Source organism: Falco punctatus (assembly GCF_963210335.1).
Source record: "Falco punctatus genome assembly, chromosome: 1".
In the NCBI taxonomy this organism is placed as follows: Eukaryota; Metazoa; Chordata; class Aves; order Falconiformes; family Falconidae; genus Falco; species Falco punctatus.
The window spans coordinates 69,949,120-69,975,137 of record NC_137580.1 but is presented as its reverse complement, the minus strand read 5'-3'; the positions used below and the strand labels follow the sequence as shown (position 1 = coordinate 69,975,137).

Genomic DNA, 26,018 nt, shown 5'->3' with positions numbered 1-26,018 from the left:
AAACCTCCCCTGGCACAACTTGAGGCCATTTCCTCTTGTCCTATCACTTGTTACTTGGGAGAAGACACCGACACCCACCTTGCTACAACCTCCTTTCGGGTAGTTGTAGAGAGCAATAAGGTCTCCCCTGAGCTTCCTTTTCTCCAGGCTAAACCGCCCCAGTTCCCTCAGCCGCTCCTCATAAGACCTGTGCTCCAGAACCTTCCCCAGCTCCACTGCCCTTCTCTGGACACGCTGCAGCACCTCAGTGTCCCTCTTGCAGTGAGGGGCCCAAAACTGAACACGGGATTCAAGGTGCAGCCTCACCAGTGCCAAGTGTAGAGGGACAATCACTTCCCTAGTCCTGCTGGCCACACTCTTTCTGACACAAGCCAGGATGCTATTGGCCACCTTGGCCACTGCTGGCTCATGTTCAGCCGGCTGTCAGCCAGCACCCCCGGGTCCTTTTTCCCCAGGCAGTTTCCAGCCGCTCTGCCCCAAGCCTGTAGCAGTGTGTGGGGTTGGTGTGACCCAAGTGCAGGACCCGGCACTTCTCCTCATTGAAACTCATACAACTGGCCTTGGCCCACCAATCCAGCAGTTCACAACCCTCTGTAGAATGTTTCTACCCTCAAGCAGATAGATCAACACTCCCACCGTTGTTCCAGTTTGATTTATCTAGGCCAGAAAGAAAGCTCTTTTTTTTTCTGGTACTTGTTGTTCATTGTCATAGGGAGATAAGTCTGAAATTAAATAAAGTGAAGGAAAGCTAATAGTAAATTTCAGCCAACTCGCACCAAAGAACAAGTTTGGGTCAGGAAGGCAGGAACCTCATTTTTTCTAGACTACCCCTAAGACAGCAACCACTCCTCCCTCAGATGACTATTTGCTACACCTTTCAAAAAGGTCAGATTATAGAGTACAGCCTGTTCTCTCTGCCACAAGCTACAGTTGAGACAAGTACATGTCAGTAAATCAGGCTAAAATTTACCTAGTTAAGTGTCTTTAAGATAAAATGTAATTCTGTATTTCACACACCCAACAAGGCTGAAGTTCAAATTGGAAATTACTAATCCCACTGTGGGACTGTTTTCTTAAACTTTCAACTTATCAAAAACCATATGGATAGACAGAAAATTACTTCTGGTGGTAGACATGCCAAAGAAAATCACAGCATTTTTTGCATCCTCTTTGGTGCTTCTTAGTCAACTGGACAATTATTAATGAAACACCTAGACAGTGATAATGCACATGAGAAACCAGTTGCATGATTGGAGGCTGCAGATCACTGACCTCAAACTAAACCTCTCTGCATCACAGCAATGACCAAAACACAGAAACTGAATGAACAAAAAACCCAGAACTTGCCCCAGGTCCTGTAGTGTTTTACAGTCTTGCCCCAGCAGCAACAGTGGATTAGTGGCAAGTGGGGCTCAGCATCTGTACCACTAAAGACATTCCTAGCTAGAGAAAAACTACAAAGTCAGACCACTGAGGAGACATTTCAGACTCCCTGTCCAGTATTTCTGTGCACATACATGTACTGTGGACAGCGTGCCCTTCCTTTTTTCTACTGTGATCCCATCACAAACTGGGTTGGTTGAATATAGACAAGCACGATGAACTTAGTTTTAGGACAAGAGTCTTCCACCCATTCCTAGAATTCTGCAGACTTATCTTAACATGAGAAGTTGAATCAAAAAAATAGTCAGTATTTCATACAACTTTCACAGCTGCCCTAACTACTGAAGACTACAAAAGAAAAACTACATTATGAGTATTACACTACCAAAAAAGTTCTGATCTTCCTTCAGTGAATTCAATTACTTGGAGAAACACTCCTCAGTCTCCAGCATAGCTCTCTTTTGTGACACAAAAGGGAATGGGATTTATAGCTGGGGCTCCCAAAGTATTTGGGAGGTCCTCTTAACAGATGTCATCAGGCAGACTGGGACTGTCTCAGAATGCATTTGTAGTGGAGTATTTATATTACTAACAGCAGTAATGTGATACTGGTTTATTCATGCTCAAGTGGAAGTCATGCAACTGGCCAAATCTGAAGCAATCTGAGAGGCTGAAACACCCAGCCAGGACCACCCATGCAGCAGGAGCAAGAGGAAAAGCTCCTCAGCGTCATATCACATTCCCAGGCCTCCAGGGTTTGGTGCCTTGTGTTCCCACTCCATTGCTCCCTCGGGTCAGAGCCCAGCCCCCCACCCTCTCCCACTAACACAGCACCTCTTCCTGTTCCTACAGCAGCTTCCTTCTGGCTTGTGGGGTAAAAGAAGGGCAAGGGGAGACAACTAGCATCTGGCATGTTTGTTTACATGCCTTTCTGGCTACAAAGACCTTTGCCACCTTGAAATCTGTCTGATAGATCTTGCTGCCTGAGGACTGAATGTTTCTCCCAGTCTTGTTGGAGCGACACAGAAGATGCTCTCTAGCCACCACAGACCAATCAGCTGATTCTGTGCAAAATTAAGAATTTTTTTTTTTTAATTTTTTAATTAAGAAAATTAAGATACCTGTCTTTTTAAGTCATATACAAAGGCTTTGTACCCAGTTAAGTGACGTGTGGATCATATTTGGCATTCCCAGATTTAGCAGTATAAGAAGTCGTAAGGATGAAGATGCCTAGAGCTGAAGTAAGATCACAGAACGCCCCAGTGACCTAACAAATTAGCACACAGCATGAAAGCGGTGTGAAAACTACAAAGCCAAAGGGAAAGACTTCTGGAAGTCATGCTAAAAGGCCTGTGGGGAAAAGAGGATGTAGGGGGAAGGAGGGAAAGGTAACTAGAGGTTAAGATCTTCCAAGTACTAAAATAGCCTCATGAAATAAGAAACTCAGTACAGTGTTGAAGAAATAAGCATACAGAAAGATGGAGAAGCAGAATCGAAAAAGCAAACAAATGCCCCACGAGGCAATGAAAGAGGTAATAAATTCCTTGATGTAGGCATGGCAAGAAAAACAACTTATCAACAGCAAAAAGGACTGGATAGACCCTCTCTCTAGAAAACCAATTTCATTCTGCGGTAGTATCTGGCTATGACTTTGTTTCACATTACTCTGAGAAACAAACTCTAACCGAAGTATTCAAATAGAAAAACAAAACAAAAACAAAACTAACCCTGTCCTGGATGTTGGCCTTACTCTGTTTTGTTTCTCTGCTGCTCTCAACAGGAGCAAGTAGGTACTTCCCTCAGCCAAAGAGGTTCCCAGCACAGCTGGCTAGAGCTCTAGAGCTCCTCCAAGTACGTACTAGGGGGCTACCCGGAAATTTTCCCAAAGGATTAGTTAATGCTTTGGAGAGTACTCTAAAATATCAGAAACCAGAGAGTAGCTCAAGCTAAGGGTAGCTGAATCTGACAGAAGACAAAGCTGTGTCTTCTCACATACACAGTTCTTGCCCTTTAGTTTTCGCCTGTTCAAAGTTATGTAGATACTCATATGGGGACAAACCACTTGTGAAATGTCTCACCCCTGTTTTTTTTCTTTTTAAAAAGAGGGGTGGGGGTGGGAAATGTATTCCACCTGAATACAGTACTAGGTGGACAACAGAACTGACAACAGAACAACTTTCAGGAACATTTATCCCTGATTGTATCTCCTGAACTACTCAAAGTTCTTTATTAAGCCAGATGAATGTTGCTATTCAGTCTTGCCGACAGGAGAGCAAATTGTGTTAGAACATGAAAAAACTGCATATGGAGAATTTTTCCACTCATACAGCTCAGGGCAGGGGGTGGTGGGTGGGTGGGTGGGTGTGTCTGTCAGAATCCAAGAAGCTTCAGAGAACGCATGAAGGAAGACTAGACTTTACACTATGAATCTGTAAAGGCTTCTTATGCTGGTTAAATTATAATGCCCACTATGTGGTGCATTTGGGTTTTTTCCCCTCTCTTTCCCCTTATGGAGAAAAAAGGGTTTCTGAGTCTCTTTTATAGATCATAAAGTCCCTATGATAATATGCCACAGGGCTTTATGAAATATCCTGAGACACAGCTACCCAAGTGGAATCAATTAACTTTCCTATCATTGTGCAGTTTTCACACAGTAACACCAAAATTTTCCTTTTTACAGGCTTTACCTCCATATTTCCTATAACCAGTTTTTCCAAGCATAATATGCCAAGTTTATTTGGTGTGGGTTTAAAATTATTTAAAAATTAAATTGCCAATAATAGCAAAGAGGAATTATTATTATTTCATAATCAAACTAATGGCTAGCCCTATAAAGACTAAGACTCCAGAAGCTACTGCTATTCACAGGCTTTTTCACACACACAAATGTTACAGTGAATAGAAGTTTTAGATGCCTGGTGACCAGATTTGTTTTTAGTGAAGCAATACACATCAGAACCACCTAATAAATGTTAAAATTTACTTGGTTGTTTCCACACGTTGATAGCATAAGGAGCCCAGTTTAACTGTATGATTTTTTTTTCAATGGACAATTGAAAATCACCTCTTCTAGGTTTCTTAGTAAACCCAAACAGTTATACAGCCAGTGTGTTGCAGGAACCCTTATGCAAATATCCCTGAATATTATTTTCATGGTCATATTCAAGACATTACCTCTTCTTAAACCTCAAGCACATTTATCAGATTCTAATAAATGAATGTATGTTAGCTTTTTAGGAACGTGTCTATCCCACAAATTTTTTAAAAACTGAATTAACAAGAAAAATCTCAATAATAAACCTTCACATAATTTATAGCAATCTAAGGAGGTTTTTGGTGCATGCTACAAAAACATCAGCATAATATATCAAGTTTAAAAGTGCATTTTTTTCATGAGATAGAAAACTTTAAAAGTAAACGTATTTTCCTTTCTGAGGTTTCCAACTAACTGTAAGCCATCTTCCAGTCTCAATGCAAGTAAAGACATCCCTACATGCTAAGGCTACCAGAAAACAGGTAAACATACATTGTGACATAAAAAATACCTCGTTTCTCATTAGCATTTTCACATGCATATTAGAATCCACCAAAATATTTAAGAGCTCTAGATAACCTGCCATGCAGAGCAGATGTCCTAAAAGCAGCAGTTCAATGCCTGCTGTAATCAAGATGAAGGGCCCACCTTTGAAAATTTCTCAATCTGGTATCCTGCCTCCATGATGAAAGTTGTTGTCATGTTGTATCCAGTTTGCTTTCCATGTCCATTTGGCCACCAAGCCTCCACTGCAGAACTCTGGAATGTACAAGAAGGAAAGTCAGAGCAATGGATATAAAAAGAAGCAAAAAATGCACCTAAGGGCTCAAACAGGTCTAATGAGGTTTTGTTCCTCAGCTGAGCCATGATAACTGGGATCTCTTCAGCTGAAACTCTGAGGTGAAAATTATTTAGAGACAGAAGAATGATTTCTTCTACTGAAGTTCAGGCTATCACTTCATCTTGTGCACAATAGGCCATGAGCAAGAATACACCTGCATCCGCACATGTAACTGCTACCCCTTGCTGAGGTACATTGACAGAATATTCCTCCAAAACTCAAATATCTGCCAGGAGCAGACATTGTTCACTAGGCTCTGGATCATGCCCCTTTTACCTATCACATGCAACATTCAATACGGAGGTGACACTCCTCAGTTGTGACTCTGGTAATATGTGACCATACTGACTGCTTCACTTACGTCAAGCTTTTAAGTCAAATTATAAGTTTCATTCTTTCTTTTCAGTATTTTCTGCTTTTTCTCTGTGCTTCCTAATCATTAGTACCCCATAATTTTTACAAACATAAAAAAAAATACCTCCAGGATGACAGAATGATTTAATTTTCTCATTTTCCTAGTCACAGAGTAATATTTGTATCTTCATCCCAACAGCCTACTTCTGCTGCTCAATCCTACTGCCAACATTTGCCAGTTGAGTGCACAACACAAAAATCGTGAAAGGAAAGCAATAATGCATGCAACCAAACAATGGAGGGATCAGCACTGAATAGAGTCACGTAAGGAGTGCCTCAATCTTTTCAAATAAAATGCAGCCAGAGAGCAACCCAACAATATGTTTTGCTGTAGCCATACTTGGATAGTCATGAATGCATCTACTAACATTTCAGCTTCCCCATCACAGAATTTTCATAACTGCTTGTGCAGAAGTATTAATCTCTGTGTTGCACAAAATCAGCGTGTGCCTCAACAACAAGGGAGTGTTCACAGCCGCCTGGCATGGCTGGAGTGTCTCATTGGCCACTAATGATGTCACCCCCATGCTCACCATTAGCTGATAAGCAAATGCTGTCATGTTGGCAACACAGCACTTTGTGTGGCAACTGCAGGAAGACTGCTACGCATCTCCAGTGATAAGCACCACTCAAATTTGCACCTACTGACTTTGCAACATAATCTGCAATGAACTGTCAACTAGAAATAAACTTCTGGTAAGATCTCACTATTTAACATGCACCACACAAGTCTGTCATACAGAGTAAGGGCTCCGTTAAGGTCATCAATACATGAGAACACATTGCAGGGCTTCTCGTAAAATCAGCTGATGTGAATTCATGCAGCAAAGCCTTTTGTGTACAAAGAATATATAAAACACTGTTGCTTCTGCTCTGAAGGAAGTGCTCCCTCACAAACTTGCAGTCATACTCCCCTAACAGAATTGTTCTGAGGGTGGGGGAGCAATTAAATAAACCAAAGTAATTTTTGAAGTTTCCTATTGCAGTTCCTGCTTAATGTAGTCCCTGAAAAGGCTAAGCAGAGACTAATGATTGTTTCAAATGAAACTGGGTATTTGTAATTGCTCATGCAACTTGCATGTCAGATGACAACAGTAGCAAAAATCTTATGTTTGTATGCTTTCGTGTCAAAATAAAACAAGGCACACAAGCACACAAGTCACTGAGTGTGCATGCTAGAACATAAATACCCTGCCTGCCTTTAATGCATGCTTTTTCTCCACTCCAACAACTGACAAGAGAACTTGAGAATACATGCATAAAATGTATTCAGGCTGGGGATACAAATGCAGAGTTACACAACAATGGAGAAAATCAGCGAGCCAGTAAAATATTCCAAGGTTTGAGGGCAGACCTTCAAATGTTATTAACTGTCAGAACTGTCAGAAGCCCCAAATTCCTGCTTACAGCACATTGCTCACTCACAAATCTAACCATGCCCTGTGACAGTAAAGCAGACGGCATTGGCTCCAGTGGAGGACACCATCAGCTGTGGCTGCTGCTGTATCTGCCAGGGCTTCCACCCTGCCCGCCTGTGCCTGCCACTGTCAGGTTCAGTTCTGCAGTCAGCTCTACTAAGGCCCTGATCTCTGAGCAAGAAGCCAAGACGAAGTTCATGGTTCTTTTTGCCACACTAGGCTTACTGCCTAACTCAAGACACCTACCTATTTGTCAGCTAGAACAGACAGACCGATTTTCTTCATCTCTCAAGCCTGTATCTTTTCTTAATTATGCTTGTGTGGTAAAACTCAACAGGTTCTAAAAAAACACCAACAAACCAAAGTCTATAGGAGTTAAATAATGCTGGTGAATTAAGTCTGCCACTAGATAGTTTCCCAACATCCTGTGAAGGTAAGCAGACCAATTCCTCTTTCGTCACTGGGATGTATACCAAATTCATCAGATTTCAATTGAGTTATCTCCTCATCAGAGCATCCATTACTTTTCTAAAATATCTCCTGAGTTTTGCCTACCCAAGGGACTACAAGCCAACATAAGGAAGTACTGCTGCACAGAATTTCTACCAACCTTACTGCCAGACAAGTTCTTCATAGGGCTCTTTTGCTTTTATTTCCCTGTAAAAGTATCTACTGAGAGACTTGAGGAATGTTTCCTCTCTTTACTGGGAGAACCATGTATACTGCAGTACACTCTAGCCCCAGTCAGTCCAATAAAAAATATCACAGACAAGATACCTGCTGCCAGTTACGTGAAGTGACACAGGGTATCCATAGGTTATCTACCTAAATAGTTCATTTAACAGTGGCCAGTGATGATGTGGTCTTTTTGTTTTGCAGTAAGAGAAAAACTTCATCATCTTTTTGATACTGAGCTATGTAGCCCCACAGACATCAATTTTTAGAGAGGAAAAGAACTATTGTCCTATCCTGTAAGAGGTTCAGAAATGCTGTTAAAGTCTGGAATACAGTAAGGAAGGGGAGGGAGGCCTAAAACTGACATGAAGGTCGAAAGACACATTGGAAACCAGGGGAAACATCTTGCAGTAGGCTAGGGTTACACACACACTTCCTTACCTTGTTGATGTTTACAAGCAGCACAATGCTGCCTTCTCCAGGTTGAAGCCTCACACTGAACGTTTGCTGCGTTTGCAGTTTTGGAATGTTCACAGTCACAAGACCTGCAATTGGCTTGGAGCTGACTACATCAAAAATAGACTCGATTTCAAGACTCCACTGCTGAGCACTCTTTACTAAGTGAAGGGGAAGAAAAAAATGGGAATTCAGGAACTGTGTTTATATACCTATTAGTTAACACGATGTCTCATCAGAGAAACAATTCAAACACCTCAGACTAAATGTAACAATTTTCAGGCTGTGTTTGAACCAGACCTACAAGGTTGATCTTCTTGTTCACTGCATTTGATACCTGTGCTTCCATTTGCTGACTTAGAAGACAACTATGCAATATGATTTATGTTTTATAACTCTCTTTTTTTCATTGAACAGCCATCCAGGGGGGTTTCAGAATTCTGTACAGAAGTCAGAGACTGTGACACCAGTCACTTCATTAGGAAGGATTTTTTCCCCCACCAACTCCCATAGACATTATATTTGCTTTTAGTCAGCACTTGTATGAATATGGTACTCTTTGGGAAAGATCGTAATCACAAGGCAGTACAATCACTTTTGTCAATGAAACAAAACCAGTATTAACAGAAAATGAGCTGAATTCATCCCAGAGTCACTAGACAAAATGAATGGAGTTATGCTGGGGATGAATTGGGCCCACTGTGTCTAGACTTGACGGTATCTTTATGACCCTTTTGCCACTGAAGTGTGTTGGAGGAAACAAGTTACTGATTTCTGTGAGATCTCTCTACCGTTACCTCAGACATTCCTCTCCTTTACAGGACTTACTGAATAAGGCAAGACAGGGTCAAGGGTACTCAAGATTAATGTGTAAATTTCCCACTTACTTCAGCAATTGAATTACCTGTCTACAAACACAGCCTAATTAATCCTATACTTCAAATATTACAGATGAACATTCAAGCAAAAGCAAATAAAACAGAAAACAAGGAAAACTTGAACTAATACATATTTTGTATACACAAGCTACTAACCACTTACTTTCTCTTTTCATGTATATATTCTAGCTCTCCTTTCTCCAGGAGAGAAAGAGAGCTTCCTCCAAAAACAAAGAATTACATTCAGCCCTGGTGTCATTTTTGTTGTCTTTTGTAGAATGAAGAGCACTGAACGTGTTCCCAAGTTTCTATTTACAGCCAGCATTATCCAGGGAAGACCAATTTTGATAGGTGTTGAAGGTGTTAAAAAAAGCACCCACCCCACAAGTGTCAGCCATTACAGTGTGTTTTCCCTTCCCTCCAAGGGTACATAGAAACTCCTACCCACTCTTACATGCATGAACTGCAGGATCCAGGCACACAAATCAAGAACAATGAATCTTTTGTTACAGACTCAGTGGTCAAAAGGCTATGACACCAAATATGATGAGCAATATAACTGCATAGGCAGCTTAAATTAAAGTTGGTCATTTGGTCTTTATTTTTCAAATGTTATTATGTTTGAATGCTAATAAGCTTTAGCTCTGCTTCCAAACCATCCTCTGCTGAATGAAAGATGTTTGCTCTCTCCACTTACCCAGAGAGCAAGACTTTACCTACCAGAAGGTGGAGTTGTGGGAATGTGGGAAGGAGCAGAAAATACTTTTACTGGAACTAAATTTCACAGGGCACACAAGAGTCTGTGCTGGGGCTTTCCATGGAAATTCCAGTCACGTTAATTCTAGCTAAGACCTGCAGCTATTTTAGGAAGCTTTAAAAGCAGCCAGGGAGTGACGTCTTCCTCTTTTATTCATACACAACAACTCTCTTCCCAAGGGCTGAAATTCAACCCAGTGCAGAGGACTCATGTACTAGCCTTTACTACACTGAAGACTGGGCTCAACAGGCAGTGAAAGAAAGCATGTGGGTGGTCTACAATGGGGCCTATTACCATTTACAGAAAGTTTCAACAGAAAAATAACCACTTTTGCTTAGCTGCAATGATCTTCAGGACAAAGAAGAGGAAAATCAAAGACCACGTCAAGGGAGGAAACCGGTTTGGTAGGTTAGGTAGTTGAAATGCAGGAGGCTATCCTCTCAAATTGCAGCCTTAACAAATTACCCTAGCATAGCACCACTGCTTTTCTCTTTCACACTTTGCGTTGTGTCCTGAAAACTTCTCACTCTTGAAACTCTGCTCACTGTGCACTTGTCTTCCCAACACAAAACTGAATTCCCATAGCAGCTTTGCCTTCATTTTAAACGGAGGTGAGGCATGTATCTTGTAAGTCTTGGTGAAAACACATACCAATAGAAAAGAAATTTTTCAAAACAGAAGGAACAAGGGCAAACCTGTGCTATACTATTTATATTTCTGCAGTTATTCAGGAATCTTCGGGCAAAAATAGATTATGAATTCTAGCATTATTAATCATTATTGTTTGTACTTAAGTACTGTTTCAATACCTAAAAGGGTGGGCTGTGGTAAGAACTACACACAAAGTCATAATAAAACAATAGAACTTTTGCTGAACTGATAAATTAATTGAGCTTAACAATAAAATTATTTGTATTCCAAAGCTGAAACAACAACAAAAAGTAGTCACAAAGTAGACTTACCAAAGAAAGAAGTCAAAGAAAAGTAAATCAGGTGATAATGGTTATAGGCCTCAATCCGAACATCTTTCCAGATACCTTGAGTGGGAAAAGAAGGGCCCCAGTCCCAACTAAATGAACACTGCTCCTGGAATACAGAATGTTTATGTTACAATTGCCTGTTTTTCACACAGACATTGATGCTGTGCCAGAAATAAAAATTATTTGCTATCTAGAAATAAAATATTGCCATGCACTGAAAGAACTTTTTCAATTTCCAGAAACCCATAAGTCTACAGTATTTCTTCTCTTATTTCTTGGCCAGAACTCTGCTGCTACTTATATAAAAAATAAAATTCTGGACTAAACATCCATGTACAGCAAAATTTTATATTAGTGAGAGAGCAAAACACTAGCTAGCCCACCACTTAAAAACCAGTAAAGATCAAAAAACCAAGCTAGCAGGTTACTCTCAATTCAGCTCTGAATTAACTTAGTTTGTAATGTTAATATTTAATTGTATACCTAAAACACAAAGTAAGCAGAAAACTGACAGTCACAAATGTTAAAGTATTTAAAGGGACTGTATCAAATTAAAAATCATGGGTATATCTGAAATAATTTTCTCCTATTTTTGTTGTAACATGACAGATTAGTACAAAGAAAGAGATGCCTATGTCTGGCGCATTTGTGTAGTTCAGTCATGTTCGCTGTTTCTCCCCTTTTTATGGTTCTCATACAAAAACAAAGGGAACAAAAACATGGTTGAGAAATAGCTTAGTTCTGGTTCTAACATCAGAATAACTGTCAGAAATCTAAAATGCTGGTCAAGCAGAGCAATACCTACACTGCCTTCCATTTCGCTGTTTTCAAACCTGGTCAGACCTCCAGTTAACAAATCCCTTGAAGACATCTATTCAGCTGCCCTCCAAAGCTTCACACAACCCCAGCCCCCAAAGCAAATACAATAGATCTCCTCAAAGTCTTGTACAGTGACCTACAGTTCTAAATTTAGAGACTAATAACTTACAGCCGAGGCATACTAATTTTGGCAAACCACACTGCACAATTCTGGCCTATCCCTTGCATCGCTGGAGTCAGCCTGCCTGCCTGCCTGCCTATCAAGTTGCAAAAGAGCCTTCCAGGAAGCAAGCACCGTACCTATTTCAAGTGTAAAAACAGGGACAACACATTCTTAGAGTAATTTTCCCTTTATAAAAAATAAACAAATAATCACTGTCAGACTGTCAGGTTTCACTAATAATATTGCAGAGACTGCTATCAAAAATAGTATGTCATATGAACAATACACTTGTATCACTGAAGTCCATGACCAGTGAGAGGCTTGCCTGTTGCCATAAATTCCTATTAAGATTTAGATACGTTTACTGCACCTAACACTGAACCTCAAACATATGAACAGCTCTCCGTTACTTTAGGATGGTAAACAGCCAGCTTACCTTCGCAATGTCCTAGTATGTTTGTTTACTTTTAAATGTGACATTGCTGCTGCTGTTGCCATATACTTGGAACTAAAAATGTTTCTGGAAATGTCTGGAGCAGCTTCCAAGCACAGTCTAACAACTCCTTTGAGGAAAAGCACTAGGGTACTTTCGTACAAATTTAAAGGTATAGTTCAGTAGAGAATAAAATCATTCCTGGCCATTTTTGCTCTATAAATAAGACTACAATTGTTCAAGTGCCTTCTTCCTTCCAAGCTCCTCCCTGCACTGATTTCTAAGAAACAGCGGACTCAACTTTTTAGGAAGTAGTGAAAATAAAAGCAGCAGCTACTAGTAATAAAGACAATATCTTAATCCTGAAGGACCTTCTCAGGACAACATGGAGTCCATGTTTCCATTAACAGATTTAAAGGAAATTACATCCAGCTTTAAATTAACAGAATTCTAGTCATTTTTTGAGGAGGCTCTGAAAAGACTTTATTAAAAAGATTTAAAATAATTAACAAGAAAGGCATTTAAATGGAGACAAACCCACACAAAATGAGAAATTCCAAAGTAAGATCATCTAGCCATTGTCTCTAGCTGCTGCAAGGCTAACAGAAATACATGAGATGCTACTCAAATGATAGTTTGCCATGAATAAGTTTTAACAGCAATGAAGCCATGTCTTAAATCAGAGTTTCTGTGCTTCATTCATTGGATATTTACGTTTTTGTTTTCACTAAATATTCACAACACCGTAATAAGATAAGAACAGGTCCTCTGTTAGATAACACTTCTCAGGACATGCCAGAACTGCCCAGTATAAACAGCCCAGCGCATGAGCAATAACAAACGCTCACAAAGCTGCTTGGCTGAGATTTCTACAGCCTTGGCAATAGTATACGCTAGAATTTGCAACAGCAAACTCTGCCTTCAGCATGCATTGCTAAACCCACCCAGTGGATCAAAATGTAACAAGTACTTGTTTCCCAATGCTATCTTACTCCCCTAGCAGCAAGTCTCCTTCCTGACTCCTTCATGAAAACTGCCTTTTAAACATTCCTATCACCTAGATATGAAGCCTGGCCTTCTTATGCCTCCTGTATTATCAACATGCTAGATAACAGGTTTCCAGGGGGGACAGGAGGAGGAAGCTGCTATGAAAAATATGCCCTACTTATAAAATGACATTGCAGGTTTCAGAATACATCTGTAAGGACAGCACATGGTGCACTCCTCTTTCCAAGCCTGAAGCCAGAGACAGACAATTTTGCCCCTACCTTTCTGATGAAATTAGCATGGCACTCTCCTTTCTGCACAGGTGGAGGGCATGCCGGGGGGATGCTGTACACTTTGTGACATCTGCTCTGCTCTGCTGCATATGAAACGGCTGATAAGAAACGGACTTCAATAAAATTGACCTCCTTGATCACACTGGTAATATCAAAGCTCTAGGTCAAGAAAACAGAACAAAATCATTACAGTGCTGACATATATTACTTTTAATATGTTATTTTAATATCATACATATATTATTCAAAGGTATCAACAGACTCTGGTTTTAAAGGAAAAGAAAAGCTACTAAAGCTGAAAAAAGAAAATACACAGTAACATTGTAGATACAAGGAGGTGTTTCTGGGCAAACCGCTTTCCCCTTATTGAGTGCCCATTGCAGGGTGCAGCACTCTGCTTGCAAACAGATGTGATTGAAGGATAATGACAGCAAGAGAATCTTTACCTTCCTTCCTCATTCAGAACCCATTTGCATCTTTAGAAAGACACCCTGTTCCAACTCAGAAAGCTGGTCTATACGGGTGTCCTACCAACTCACACTGTGCTGCCAGTTTACCTACCACAAAGCACTGAGCTGCCTTTCACGTGAATGCTGTAAAGCTGTATTTCATGCCACCTGCATTCTCACCCCCAAAATATACAGGAACACATTCTATGCCAGCACCAAATGAAGCATTTGCGGGGTTCCTCACTGGATAACAAAATTTCTTTCAGTATGGCTGGATAGAAGGATAAATGTTTGGTTTCAGAATTATCCTGTGCTATCAAGATAATATGGTTCCAACGTTTAATAGCCATTTCTTCTTCACAGTGTTCATCTGTGACAAGTCAAGTCTTGGCAATTCTTTCAACTTGTGAGCAGCTCAGCTAGCATCACTTATGTCTGTAGCATACAGTAGAAAATTACAAAGCAAAGAGCATCCCCCCAGAGAGAGCCTTCAGTGTCCTTCCTGAAGAACTTGTTGCCACGTGGAACAGGTGAACAAAGCCGAACAGTAATCCTAGACTCAATCTAATACAGTACACACTGGTTTTACAGTGAAGGCAATTTTATGAACTGTTACAAACTGAGACAGAATAAAGTTGCAGAAATAAGGGTAAAATAATATCGCTTCCCAATTCTACAGAGCCTGCTACTGGTAATCCTTTAGATACTCCCCAAATCGTAAATCATTACAATTTCATAAAAGCTCTGTGAAATTGCTCATTTCACTGATGGCAAAACTAAGTCACAGAGAAACTAAGTGATTTGTCCTAGGTCACACAGACCCAGGTGGCAGAATCTAGCTCTGTCTCAGGCCAGTACCTCTGCAATAAAACCTGCCAGAACGGTAAACACTGAGATATGAAGACACCAGATTTCCTTTGTAATTCAGTTATTCCACTAACATTCTTCCTTTAACTTTTCCTTTTTTGATTCTTTTCAGAGGAAAGCAAGGATTGTCTTTTATGCTATTACCCAGAATAATTTTAAATTTTAAAGCTATAAAGTTAGTTTTGAATGGTTTTGCCACACTCAAGATCGTGCCATAATGAGTACTCTTATGCTGACATAGGCTAAGTTCAAAAATGCAAAACAATGCTATCAAAATCCCAGTATCAAAAATCAAAACCCCTACATAAAAAAAAGTGAAAACACAAAGGCTTTACAAGACACGCAATTTCATTTCAGTATTCACATTTAAACCATTCTAATACCAATTAGTAAGTAGATTTACAGCTAATAAAACAGATTTAAGCTTACGTTTTCTTGGAGCTGTGACAGATCCCAAGAAGCAAGACTTATATTATTAGCTGAATTGATCCTCTTGCATGAGTCCACTAATTTAGAACAAGACACATTCACCTCTAGATCTGATCCTGTTGCTACTGAAAAGGTAAGCAGACCTCTCTAACAGTTATCTGATTACACATGCAGTCCTCAGGTCAACACTTTCTGTGTCCAAGCAACCATTTTTATGTATACTTGAATGCACTGAAAGTGCTCAGCACAAAAGGGCTTTGAAGAAAAAACAAAAGCACCTTCAGATATAAACACATTACTTACATATCTGTTGAACATGTTGTCTGTTCTCCCAAGAGTGACATTGTTGATCAGGATCTGTGCTACTGTATCTACACCCTCGAAAATCAAATTCACTTTCTGCCACTTTCTACAGAAAATAACATATGCATTAAAAAAGCATTATAATACATAGGGTTAACAACACACAGAAAGTGTACAATATAAAAATGTATATCACCATTATCTTTAGCAGCAGTTGCCTCAACTATCTCCAAAAATGTTTGACTTACTGTGGCTATGTTATACTTTTAAATAGTAAAATTAAGATGACAGCTGAAGTGGCTCGAGTCTGCAACACAGCATGTTCACATACCCACCAGATATAAGACAGACTAGTTTCCAATTAGCCTAAGTATTATCCTTCCTCCACTGGCAATTCATAAGTAATTTTTAACAGTTAAAAAGGACAGGAAAAAGCAATTACCAAAATGTTCTTTAGCAACAGCTTTGCAGCTGCACATTATTGCATAATTTGTTTTATTAGATACACAAGCATTAAGCGGATTTTGAGCTGATGGATTAACTCACAGTTCTGCATGAAAGATAGCACAGAGCTATTTTAGACATATCTTTACTGCATACCTGATGTCAAATGGAGTTTTGAATGTCCTGCTGTAAGTCCAGTTATCCAGTGAGATCCATCTGTACATCACGTCATTAAATCTATAGTATGGATCCTAATAACAGACAACAAAAAGAAAATTACAAGACTTACTTAGTAATAGTGTTACTACATGAAACGCATCATAATATCCATCAGATGAGCACTTCTTATTTCAGACAGTCTGCAAATGCAAAATCTATCTTATTTTGTTAGTTCTGATATTCCTTTTCACCTTTGAAATAATACATGAAAGCAAAGCTTTGGTAATACTTGAATTTACTTATATAGGTCAAAACCTGTTTGTTATAATCTTCATACTCAAACTAGAGGGAGCAGAATTTGGTTTTACATAATAAATGACTGGGCTGGAAATTAAAAAAAAAAATCAAGACAGCTTCTCACTTAAGAGAGGAACAGAACATGATCACCCTCATAATGATGGAGAAAATAAGACTAATAGGATTTTAAGAGGAAAGAAACAGCATTTTAGGCCTCTAGGGACAGCAGTGAACAAATCTCTACAGTTTAAAATAATTGCAAATACTCCAGTTGCTTCTTGTCAACAAGCCTTAATGTGGTAAGGCTGAATGAAATTGTCCTATTAGGAAGGGAGGGAGGAAAAGAAGCAGCAGCAACACAGTTTGGCTTGTTGTATAAAATTAAATGACTACTCTTGAGAATAATGCTGCATTTATACTGAATGTATTCTTTTCCCTACCCAGGAAGAATAAAAGGCACAGTCGGTTTAAATTATGTCCTTGACTTTTTTGGCTTCATGCTGTATTTATTACCTTATGGTGGGTCACAATGTTCCTCACCTAGGCTGAACGAATCAGTTACGTGGACCTGACAACCCACCACCTTGCACCTCACAAAAAAGACATCAGAAAGCTACAGTGTTACATCCCCTTGTCAGTTCAGAGTTCAGTCTTCTTCAGCAGCTGCACAGCTGAATTGCTTTCCCAAAACAAAGACCAATCTCTTCTGGACTGCATGACTCAAACCCAGCTAAGAAAGAGCATAGCTGCATTAAGGCTGGCTTTGATACGAGTGTTCTACAGTACCAGCACAGCTAACTGCCCTGAATACCCAGATTCATGCTGAAGAAAATCTGCCCAGCTTTTTTTTTTTTTCCTCCTTGCTGAAGCTCAATTTTTCTCTCCATTTCAGTAGTCAGTATAGATAGTAATGACACTTCTGGATTTGAACTCTTCTGAAAAACTTTTCATATCTCATATTTGTTTTATAACTAATAGGGTCAGGCTCTGTAATATAAACACAAACCTATTTACATAGCAGAGCAAAATCATAACATCTAAGTGACTGTCCTCAGCAGCATAATCGCTTCTGTAGTCCCACAGTAACATAAATGTCATTCCTTGAGCCCATATAGAGGGAAAGTTGTCACCTTTCCTCTACATGCTATGCTGTGTCAATCAGATTTCTTACTACAAGGGAACAAGAGTCGGGAAGGAAAGGTCTTGTCACCTCAGTAAAACTGTGACTTCTGTATTAGTAACACAGTGTACTCTCTAAAAGTTAAGTCATCACAAACTTACCAGAACAATGACTGAATTTTAAGATATCCATACCATTACTTTCATATGCAAAATCTTTTGTGGAATATATCACAGACTTTTATTAAGATGTAAAATATAAGGCTAATAAATGCATATTAAAATGCAAAATTTAGGCTCGTAAGAGAAACTCCATTAAGATTACTATATTGAGACAAGAAAAGGCAAGCATCAAATGTCAGAGAGCATGAAACCCCACATTATGTCCTTAAGCACATTTTTAACAACTGTCTTGCTTTAACATCATATAATACTTTATTTTAGGTTTTGCTTTGGAAAATGTGCATGTTAAATTTCAATCATTGCCACTTGTATGTGTGAAATATTTAACAAAAGGCATAAGATGCAAGTTGTAAATACACTATCAACAGCAGACTGTAAAGCCAAAACCAATTTGGTTAGTGGTCAAACAACTAACATTAGTGCCTTGTCAAAGATCAAGACCCTGCATAAAGAAAGCTGCACTGTTTCTCCCACAAAAGCATGGATAAGGAGATGTTAGTGAAGAACAAAACTGGTTGTCAAACACCAAAGAAAGTGTAGGAATGTTTCATCAGAGGCAGAAATTACATCAGATGGGCTCTTACAGCAGTTTACAGAGCTGCTTGTTTAAATCTCCTTAGAGCCTACTGCAGATCCTTTTTCCTGAAGGGGCTTTCTTCATCTGTATTAGTCTAAAGCCTTCTAACTTCAAGAAATACACTGACTGCTAAAACATGTGTCATAGAAAGTGCCAATTAGCCCCTTCTGATTCATACAAATACTGTTTCCTCCTCACAGGCAACCATCCACCTTTTTAGATGGGAAAGCTCCTAGCTTTGTGTACCTTTATATAAAACTTAACAGTTTACTAATATCATTGCTACATAACTAGTAAAACAGCTTATATATCACACAGAAAAGCTGTTAAATGCTAATACTGGTTAGTCATTTTAAGCATGAAAAATGTTGCTTCTTCTAAAATCAGTCACATGGCAATGTTCAAGCTATGATTTTAAGATAATTCTCAAGGTTCAGGAAAAATGCACAACCACGACAAAGCTCTGTAAGAAAATTACTTCTCCCATACACTTGTGAGATTACTGACTTTTTCATTATTAAATGCAACTGTTTTGAGTGCTGGAAGATGTACCTATAGAAGTCAAATTGTTTGGATTTATCTGAAACAGAATTTGATCCCACATTAAATCAGCTCACATTAAAATGAAAGTTTTATTTCAGAAAACTGGATGGGAGCATTTGAAAGACAGTAAGAAACAGACTGAACATATATTAAATATACTTCACATTCATTAGCTCAACATGTTCCTGGAAGCCAGTCACAGAGGGGTGGAGTCACTACAGCTCTTTTTAGGTCCCACCAAACAAATTCTGAACCACTCAAGCTCCCTGCCTGTTTGTACTCTGCTCCCAACTTCAGTGCTCTAAGCAAGCAGCAAATCACCTGCTAAGATGAGGTTAAAAGCCCTACTACAGAGCATTAAAAGGAAGCAATTTCCAGTTCGGGTAACAGGACATCAGCAGGACTTCAAATGCACTGGCAGCACTAAACTGAAGGCACTGCCAAGCAGCTAGATGGAAGCTCCTCCTTGCAATGATTTTACGGGGATATTGAAAAGCTAGAGTCATATAAGCTAAGAGCTTCTCCTGTTAGAGCAGGAAATGGATGAGACATGAACACATCAGAAGTGAGGCTCAAAGCCCAAGGGAGTGAGTTGCACCAGGCACACCCTGGCCCCACGAAGGGCCAGCTTCAGGCCCCCCATCCAGCTGGGAGTCCAGAGGAGCATGGCACAAACACCTGAAGGACACTAGACAGAGGCAGCTGTATCCAGACAGAGGACAGTGTGTAATAAAATGAAATGTAATACAGGGAACAAAACCCAGATTCCTTTGCCTTATCCTACTTTTCTTATCTAATTTGAAATTGCCTCTTCTCTCATAAATCAACTCTGTTGATAATGTATACCATAAGAACATCCTGCCGATGTAACAGATTACCAAAATAAAACTTGCAAGTGACATTTCATGCTTTACAGTTTAATGATTTTACTGTTGCCAACTTCAAACTGGAAGCTAAATAGTTAAGATATTTATCGACATCCATGCACTCATTGATACCTCAAGCAACAGCAGTCAGGACATTTATACAATTTTCAGAAGCCCAGTTTCACATATTTGCAGCTTGAAGTCAAGCTGAACTAACAGTAGTGATGAATGCATCGTATTCTTGGAACATGAGTTTTGGAAGTTCATCCTAAAGTAATTCATTTTCAGTAGTCACTCTAACAAAGCAGTAAACTGAGTTTCACCTTATGCTCAAGATGTGTTACAGCTGAACACTGAGCCAAATACTACTGAAAAGTTAATTAACAAGCTATTAATACCCATTGCTTAATACTCTCTGAATACCCTGCTGTATTTAATAGGTTACTATAACTTTTATCTATATTAACTTCACAAGCTTTTGAAAGATAAACTGGAGTGCCATTTAATATTCATCCTAAGATTCACTAAGGCATTTGAACGCTTCCACATATGTTCACACAACTCAGCAGAGCACATATCTTTTAATGGAAAATAATACATTATTTCATTAATGAATGTCATTTAACATGTGTAAGAAACTATGGACTAGGATATTGTTTATTAAGATTTATGTTAAGCATAAAGATAACCGCCAGACAGAAACAAGACAGACGACCCCATATAAAGATATATGAGTAAGGGGTTAACACCTCCACTACATCCAGGATGCTGCTTGTAAAAGAGAAGATAACCGCCAGACAGAAACAAGACAGACAACCCCATATAAAGATATACGAGTAAGGGGTTAACACCTCCACTACTTCATAAACACGAAAGTAAAAGTATAAAAAAGGACTGTTTAAACTGCTCAGGGCGGCAGTTGGTGGAGCGCAGACTCCCCTGCCGTCCAGCGCTGTTTTTGCTCATATTCTACTTGCTATAATTAATAAAATTTTAATTGGATTATGATCCGTTGTGGTCTCAATTTATAACAACATGTTAGAACCATACACTACCCAATGCAATTGTTACCTAGCTTGCTTTGAAAAATTTAAGTTACAATGAAGTGTCAGAAAACACACAAGGGCATATTTTACACAAATGCAGAACAAGCTACAAAAAATACACACTACTTTCCATAACTGCAGAAATATCACTTGAGATACATAAGCTTCTGTCTCTTCTAATATATTTTAATATCCAAGTATGACCAAGACCACGGTAACCTCCTGTGTCAAGTGCATGCCCTTGTTGTATAACGCAGAAACTGCAGTGTTGTCCAGCCCCTATATTAGCATCACAGTTGCAGACCCCCCATAACAGTTATTTACAAATCAACGTGACAGTTAGTAAGACAAAACAGCCTTTCTTTATGAATGCAAACAGCTGGCAGATGAGAAAATCCAGCTACAATAGCCATATTCATCAGAAATTTTACAGGAGTCACCTGCCAGCAGAAACAGCATCATGCAGTACTTGGACAGTACATGCTAGAAGACAACTATTTCTAGCACAAAGATTTAATGCACAAATTACCTACTCTGATACATATTGCTTATCAGAACTGTGCCTGAAAGAAAACACTGTGCTGACAATAGTTTAAAACTAAATCTTCAGACAATCTGGTTTCTGCAAATCGTTTTCCAGAGATGCAGGGTTAGCCATAGACTCACTGCAAGTTTGTAAAATGTTTGCACTTACGCCCAAGCTTTGCACTACTTTTATTCAAGTCACTTGTTTATGTGCATTTCTCATGTCTTTTTTAAATTTTACATGTAAACAGTAGTAAGAGCTATGGAGTCCTAATGAAATTTTATTAAAACAACCCAGCTGAATACATATTCTGATGCTGTCTCCTGCCCCTACAGCTTCTATCATAGTTAATCCAGCATTTGAACTGTGATGGTTGAACACAGAAGAAAATAATACTTCAGTAGGAAGCTTAAAAGTATCTTCCCCAAGAGCATTTTCTAAGATACGTGCATTTGGTGCATTCAGAAAGATGTGTCCATCCAATGTATATTTTATAAGCCAAAGAGTAAAGACATCTCTAGAACAAATGCTAAGAGGATCCAGAGAGATGAGTAATGAACCCTCAGTGTCAGATGTCTTTCAATTCAAATGCATGGCCTGCACAGCAGATTAAAGTAAGGCTACACATGCAATCAGCTAGAGCATCCCTGGGCAAAAACAGTTTGCGCATCGACCTAAATTTGAAATGAACCACACACTGATACATAAGTTGCTTGCAGCCTACTCTTGCAATCTAAGCCCCATTTTGCAGGCTTAGTATCTGGCAGCTTATTCTTGCTGCCCTCCTTCCCCTCATTTATGAGATACCCACTAAGCTACATTGTTGGAGCAGGCCCTCCCAAATTCGTTTTAAATTTGTTTTGGGGGCTAACCCATGAAAAATTCCCAAGGACACAGAAGCAAAGGATGCAGTGCTATTTGCAAATCACACAGAAAAACAGCACACAGATTTCACTAGGTCACTGAACATATGGGTCTCGCTATCCAGGATAATTTAGTTCCCACCAGCTTTGTTCCCCTATTTCCTGGTGCAGCTTTTCAGACCAATCTTCACTTTTGATTACAAGCAGTAAGCTTTTTGATTGCTGGTCTAGTGACATTTTCAGTAGGATGAGTAAAAATCCTGCACTCCACAGCAAAGAGCAGAAGGAGCAAATGAAAAAGACACTGAAGACCAAAGGTTTTGTATTTAGGCAACTGTAATAAAACTCCTAATTTTACACTTGACACAACCCCAAAAAGGGCTGATTTCCAGAAATAATGAGCACTGAAGAAACAGAGCAACCAGTGCTCTATGCCTCTAAAATTCAGGCTGTGTGCGTGCTTTTGTATAAATAGGAATATAGGAGTATGATTTTAGGCAGCTGCGTTTGAAAACATTTAGTCATAAGCATTTTCACTGCAATGAAGAAACCTCAGGACAAACATCTGAGCCACTCTTTGCAGCATAAAGCCATGCACTGCAATAACAAATTATGTCACCGACTCCCTCCAAACAACACAGGTTCGCTGCTTTGCAGAACGAAACAACTGGTGGCAGGGATCGATTACATTTAACACTATCTGTGATAGATTTAAAATCTGCTGAGGTTGCTCTTGTATTTTGGTATGTTCTCCCATTTATCTTTTAAACAAAAATGTGATTTTAAAACAATACAGTTATCCTGATGCAAATATTTCTGTGAATGCTTCTTTCCATAAACTGGGCTTTGCTAAACTTAGAATGGGCTTAAATTGATCTTACGTTACCTGTACACACCTATACATAGAAACAAGTTGGCTCATCCTGAGCTTGGAACTAGGCAGACACCAGCTGGGTCCAGTCCAGAGGTCAAGCAACCACACTAGTGAAGTATTTCAGTTAACTCAGCTCCTCGGCAGAGTGTACTAATTCTACTACCAATTTAGCAACAGTTTCCAGACTACAGCAGGTTCAGGCACGACCATATCACCACGTGTCTGGAGCAAGTTCATGCTTGTATTCACATAAACATGTTCCAAGTGTCCACAACCAACCATCATCGATTTAATTAGCCAGGCAATCCATTAGCAAGACCCATGCTGCTGGCCAGCAGGCTGACTAAGCTTTCAAGCCTCTCTGCAGGCTTGGGATTCTGCCCAGGCAGCACATGACAGTTCATGATCGCAGCCTCATTTCCAAATATTATACTGCTGCTTAAAATGACTAGAATGACAAGTCAGTTTACAGCAATGCAGCTAAATTAGCAATCACATTTTCTAACTTCCTAAGAGTACATAATGTGAGTAGATAAATGTGAGTCTTTCATTACGTCATTATCTTGCATGCATGAGTCAGTGCATTGGTCACAGCTTCTCCTGAATGATTATTCACACTTCTTATAGCAACACCTCCCAGCAAAGGCAAACATCTGAGACGTTCGGTTTATCTTATGCACTTTTGCATGGGAGAAACTGGCACAATTCTCTTCACTGATTCTCCATATATAGTCTACCTGCCCACTGCACTTTTTAAAACTTTAGGAAAGCTATTTTTAAACCTTAAATGTTCAAAATGTCACGTCACTTAGCACACAGATGTTCAAACAGACCATCATGGCTCAGCTTAGTGTATTCACTTTTCCAATGTTGGCTATTTCTATTACCTGGCAATGACACTCGTTGGAATCTATTATTAGTACTGGGATTCCCAACCTATGGCAACACAGAATACTACTAAAATTATCCTGCCTGAAATGGCATCACTTTCTATTTATACCTCTGTAGCTTTAGTCAGAGTAGAACAGGAAAATAATCTGGAGAATAAAAATTACAGAAAATATAAAATGTATGCATACAAAATGTATTTTTAAAATGCTTCACAAGAAATGCAACATTGGTACCACAATAAATACAATACATAGATATGTCTGATGTACTCAGACAACATATGACAGTACTTCACATTTTCTAGTACAGAAGTGTATTTATCAGTTTTATAGATGATAACTTCACTATGTTTTATTTCTTTTCCTTGTTCAAAGTACACATTTCACTTTCCACATGCTTCCTTTTAAAAAGGCATCTTATTTTAACAATGACCCAGTTAATGCCACAGCTCGTCAGGTCCAAGCGACAAGCAGCTTACGCTGCTATCAGGGGACCTGGCTACTAACCTAAACCAGCAGTTTTGTTCATTTGTCCCAGAAAGCGGCCACTGTGTTTTCATAAATCTAAAAACTAAAAGAGGCAACAGTAACCAGAAGCAGCAATGCTTCTTAGAAGTGTTAAAGGAGTACCTAGTCTTTTAAAGGAAAGTTTTATACTCATGTTTCAGAACACACTTCCCTTAGGCAGCACGCAGGTATCCAATCTCAACTGTTGCACGTGCTCTGCAAGTATTAAAAGGGATTTTTAATGGACTGAAATGCCTGAAATCCCTAGATTTCTTGCATCAAGTCAAACTTCACCAGGGCGGGTTTAGCTTTTCATTCTTTTGAGGCAACATTGTAGGCAAACCTGACTTACACAGGGTGATGCTTACTGTAGGTATCTGGTGTCAGCACCTTGGTTCCGTGCCAGAACCACAGTCTCACACAGCAGAGCACGGGCTTGCACTTGTATCCTTGGCCCGACCCGGGACTGCTCCGCCGTGGGTAGCCTCAGGTATCCACCTGAGGACACTGCAGCCACCAAGCCCTGTGCCACTCGAGGGGCTAAGCGGAACAAAGTCTGCCTGCCGCATCAGCCACGCCAGCAAAGCCGGAGGGGTTGAGGCGGCTCCCGGGACAGAGCGATGTTTGGGGGGGTGAAGGGGCTGCCTTTAGCCACACTCCTGCAGACCCCTCAACAGGGGCTCAGTTCTTTCCTTTCGGCAGGCTGCCCACGGCGAAGCCGCACGGCGGGTGCGAGGCTCCTCGGGCGCCATCTCACCGCGGCTCCCTGCCCGGCACTGCCCGCCGCGCCTCAGGCGCCGCCAGACTCGGCCCCGCCGCCGGAGCCGCCGCCGAGGGGGAGCCGGCGAGCAGGGCGCGGCTGCCTACCGTACCTGGATGAGGCCCCGGCGGTGCAGGGCGGTGTGCACGCAGCCCGGCACCTCCCCTCGGAGCACCACCGAGCCGTTCGCGTTGCCCAGCCGCCAGCTCCCCCGCAGGCTGCGCACCTCCGGGCCGCCCGCGGCCGAGGCGCCGGCCCGCCGCGCAGTCGCCACCAGCAGCAGCAGCAGCACAGCTCGGCCCGCAGACAGACGGCATGGCGGCCGCCAGGAGCGAGCGGGCGGCCCCGGTGGAGCGGCGCTCCCCGCCATGGCCCGCGGAGGCGCAGCTGCAGGACGACAGGCGGCCGGGCGGGGGGGTTACCGGCCCCGGCGGCCCCCGGCGGCCCAGCCGCCTCCTCAGAGAGCCGGGGCGGTGCTTCGGGCCGTTAGCGACCGTTGGGGGTGGGGGCGGGGCGGGCGCGCGCCTCCTCCCGCCGCCCGTTAGCGGCTCCTCAGGGCCGGCAGGCCGCTGGGCGGCGGGAAGCAAAGATGGCGCCGGGGAGACGAGGCGGCGCGGCCCCTGGCAGCACGGCCGGCCCGCCGCGGGGAGGCTGGGCCCCGCCGAGCGCAGCCCGCCCTGGGCGCCCCTTGCCGCCCCCTCCCCGGCTAAAGCGGTGACTGGCCCTCGCACCGCCCCCGCCCGCCCGGCTGCAGGAGCCGGTGGCACAGCGGGGGGCGGGCAGGC

At 41.0% G+C, this 26,018-nt stretch overlaps 1 protein-coding gene across 4 annotated transcripts in view; it reads right to left on the bottom strand.

Annotated features, from left to right (window-relative positions):
- The window catches only part of MANBA (mannosidase beta), a gene marked incomplete at its 5' end in the record, with an annotated part of 61,352 nt that overhangs the window by 24,903 nt on the left and 10,431 nt on the right, over positions 1 to 26,018 (bottom strand). For 3 of the 4 annotated variants that reach the window (XR_013927966.1, XM_080386486.1, XM_080386487.1), the window contains 7 exons: positions 5,066 to 5,176; positions 8,207 to 8,382; positions 10,819 to 10,942; positions 13,520 to 13,690; positions 15,580 to 15,685; positions 16,180 to 16,274; positions 25,346 to 25,603. Coding sequence is in view for 3 of the 4 variants with exons in the window: in XM_080386486.1 (XP_080242612.1) it covers positions 5,066 to 5,176; positions 8,207 to 8,382; positions 10,819 to 10,942; positions 13,520 to 13,690; positions 15,580 to 15,685; positions 16,180 to 16,274; positions 25,346 to 25,603 (1,041 nt within the window). Of the gene's footprint in view, positions 1 to 5,065; positions 5,177 to 8,206; positions 8,383 to 10,818; positions 10,943 to 13,519; positions 13,691 to 15,579; positions 15,686 to 16,179; positions 16,275 to 25,345; positions 25,604 to 26,018 lie in introns of those variants that run through there. The other variant, XM_080386488.1, reaches the window with a different exon arrangement.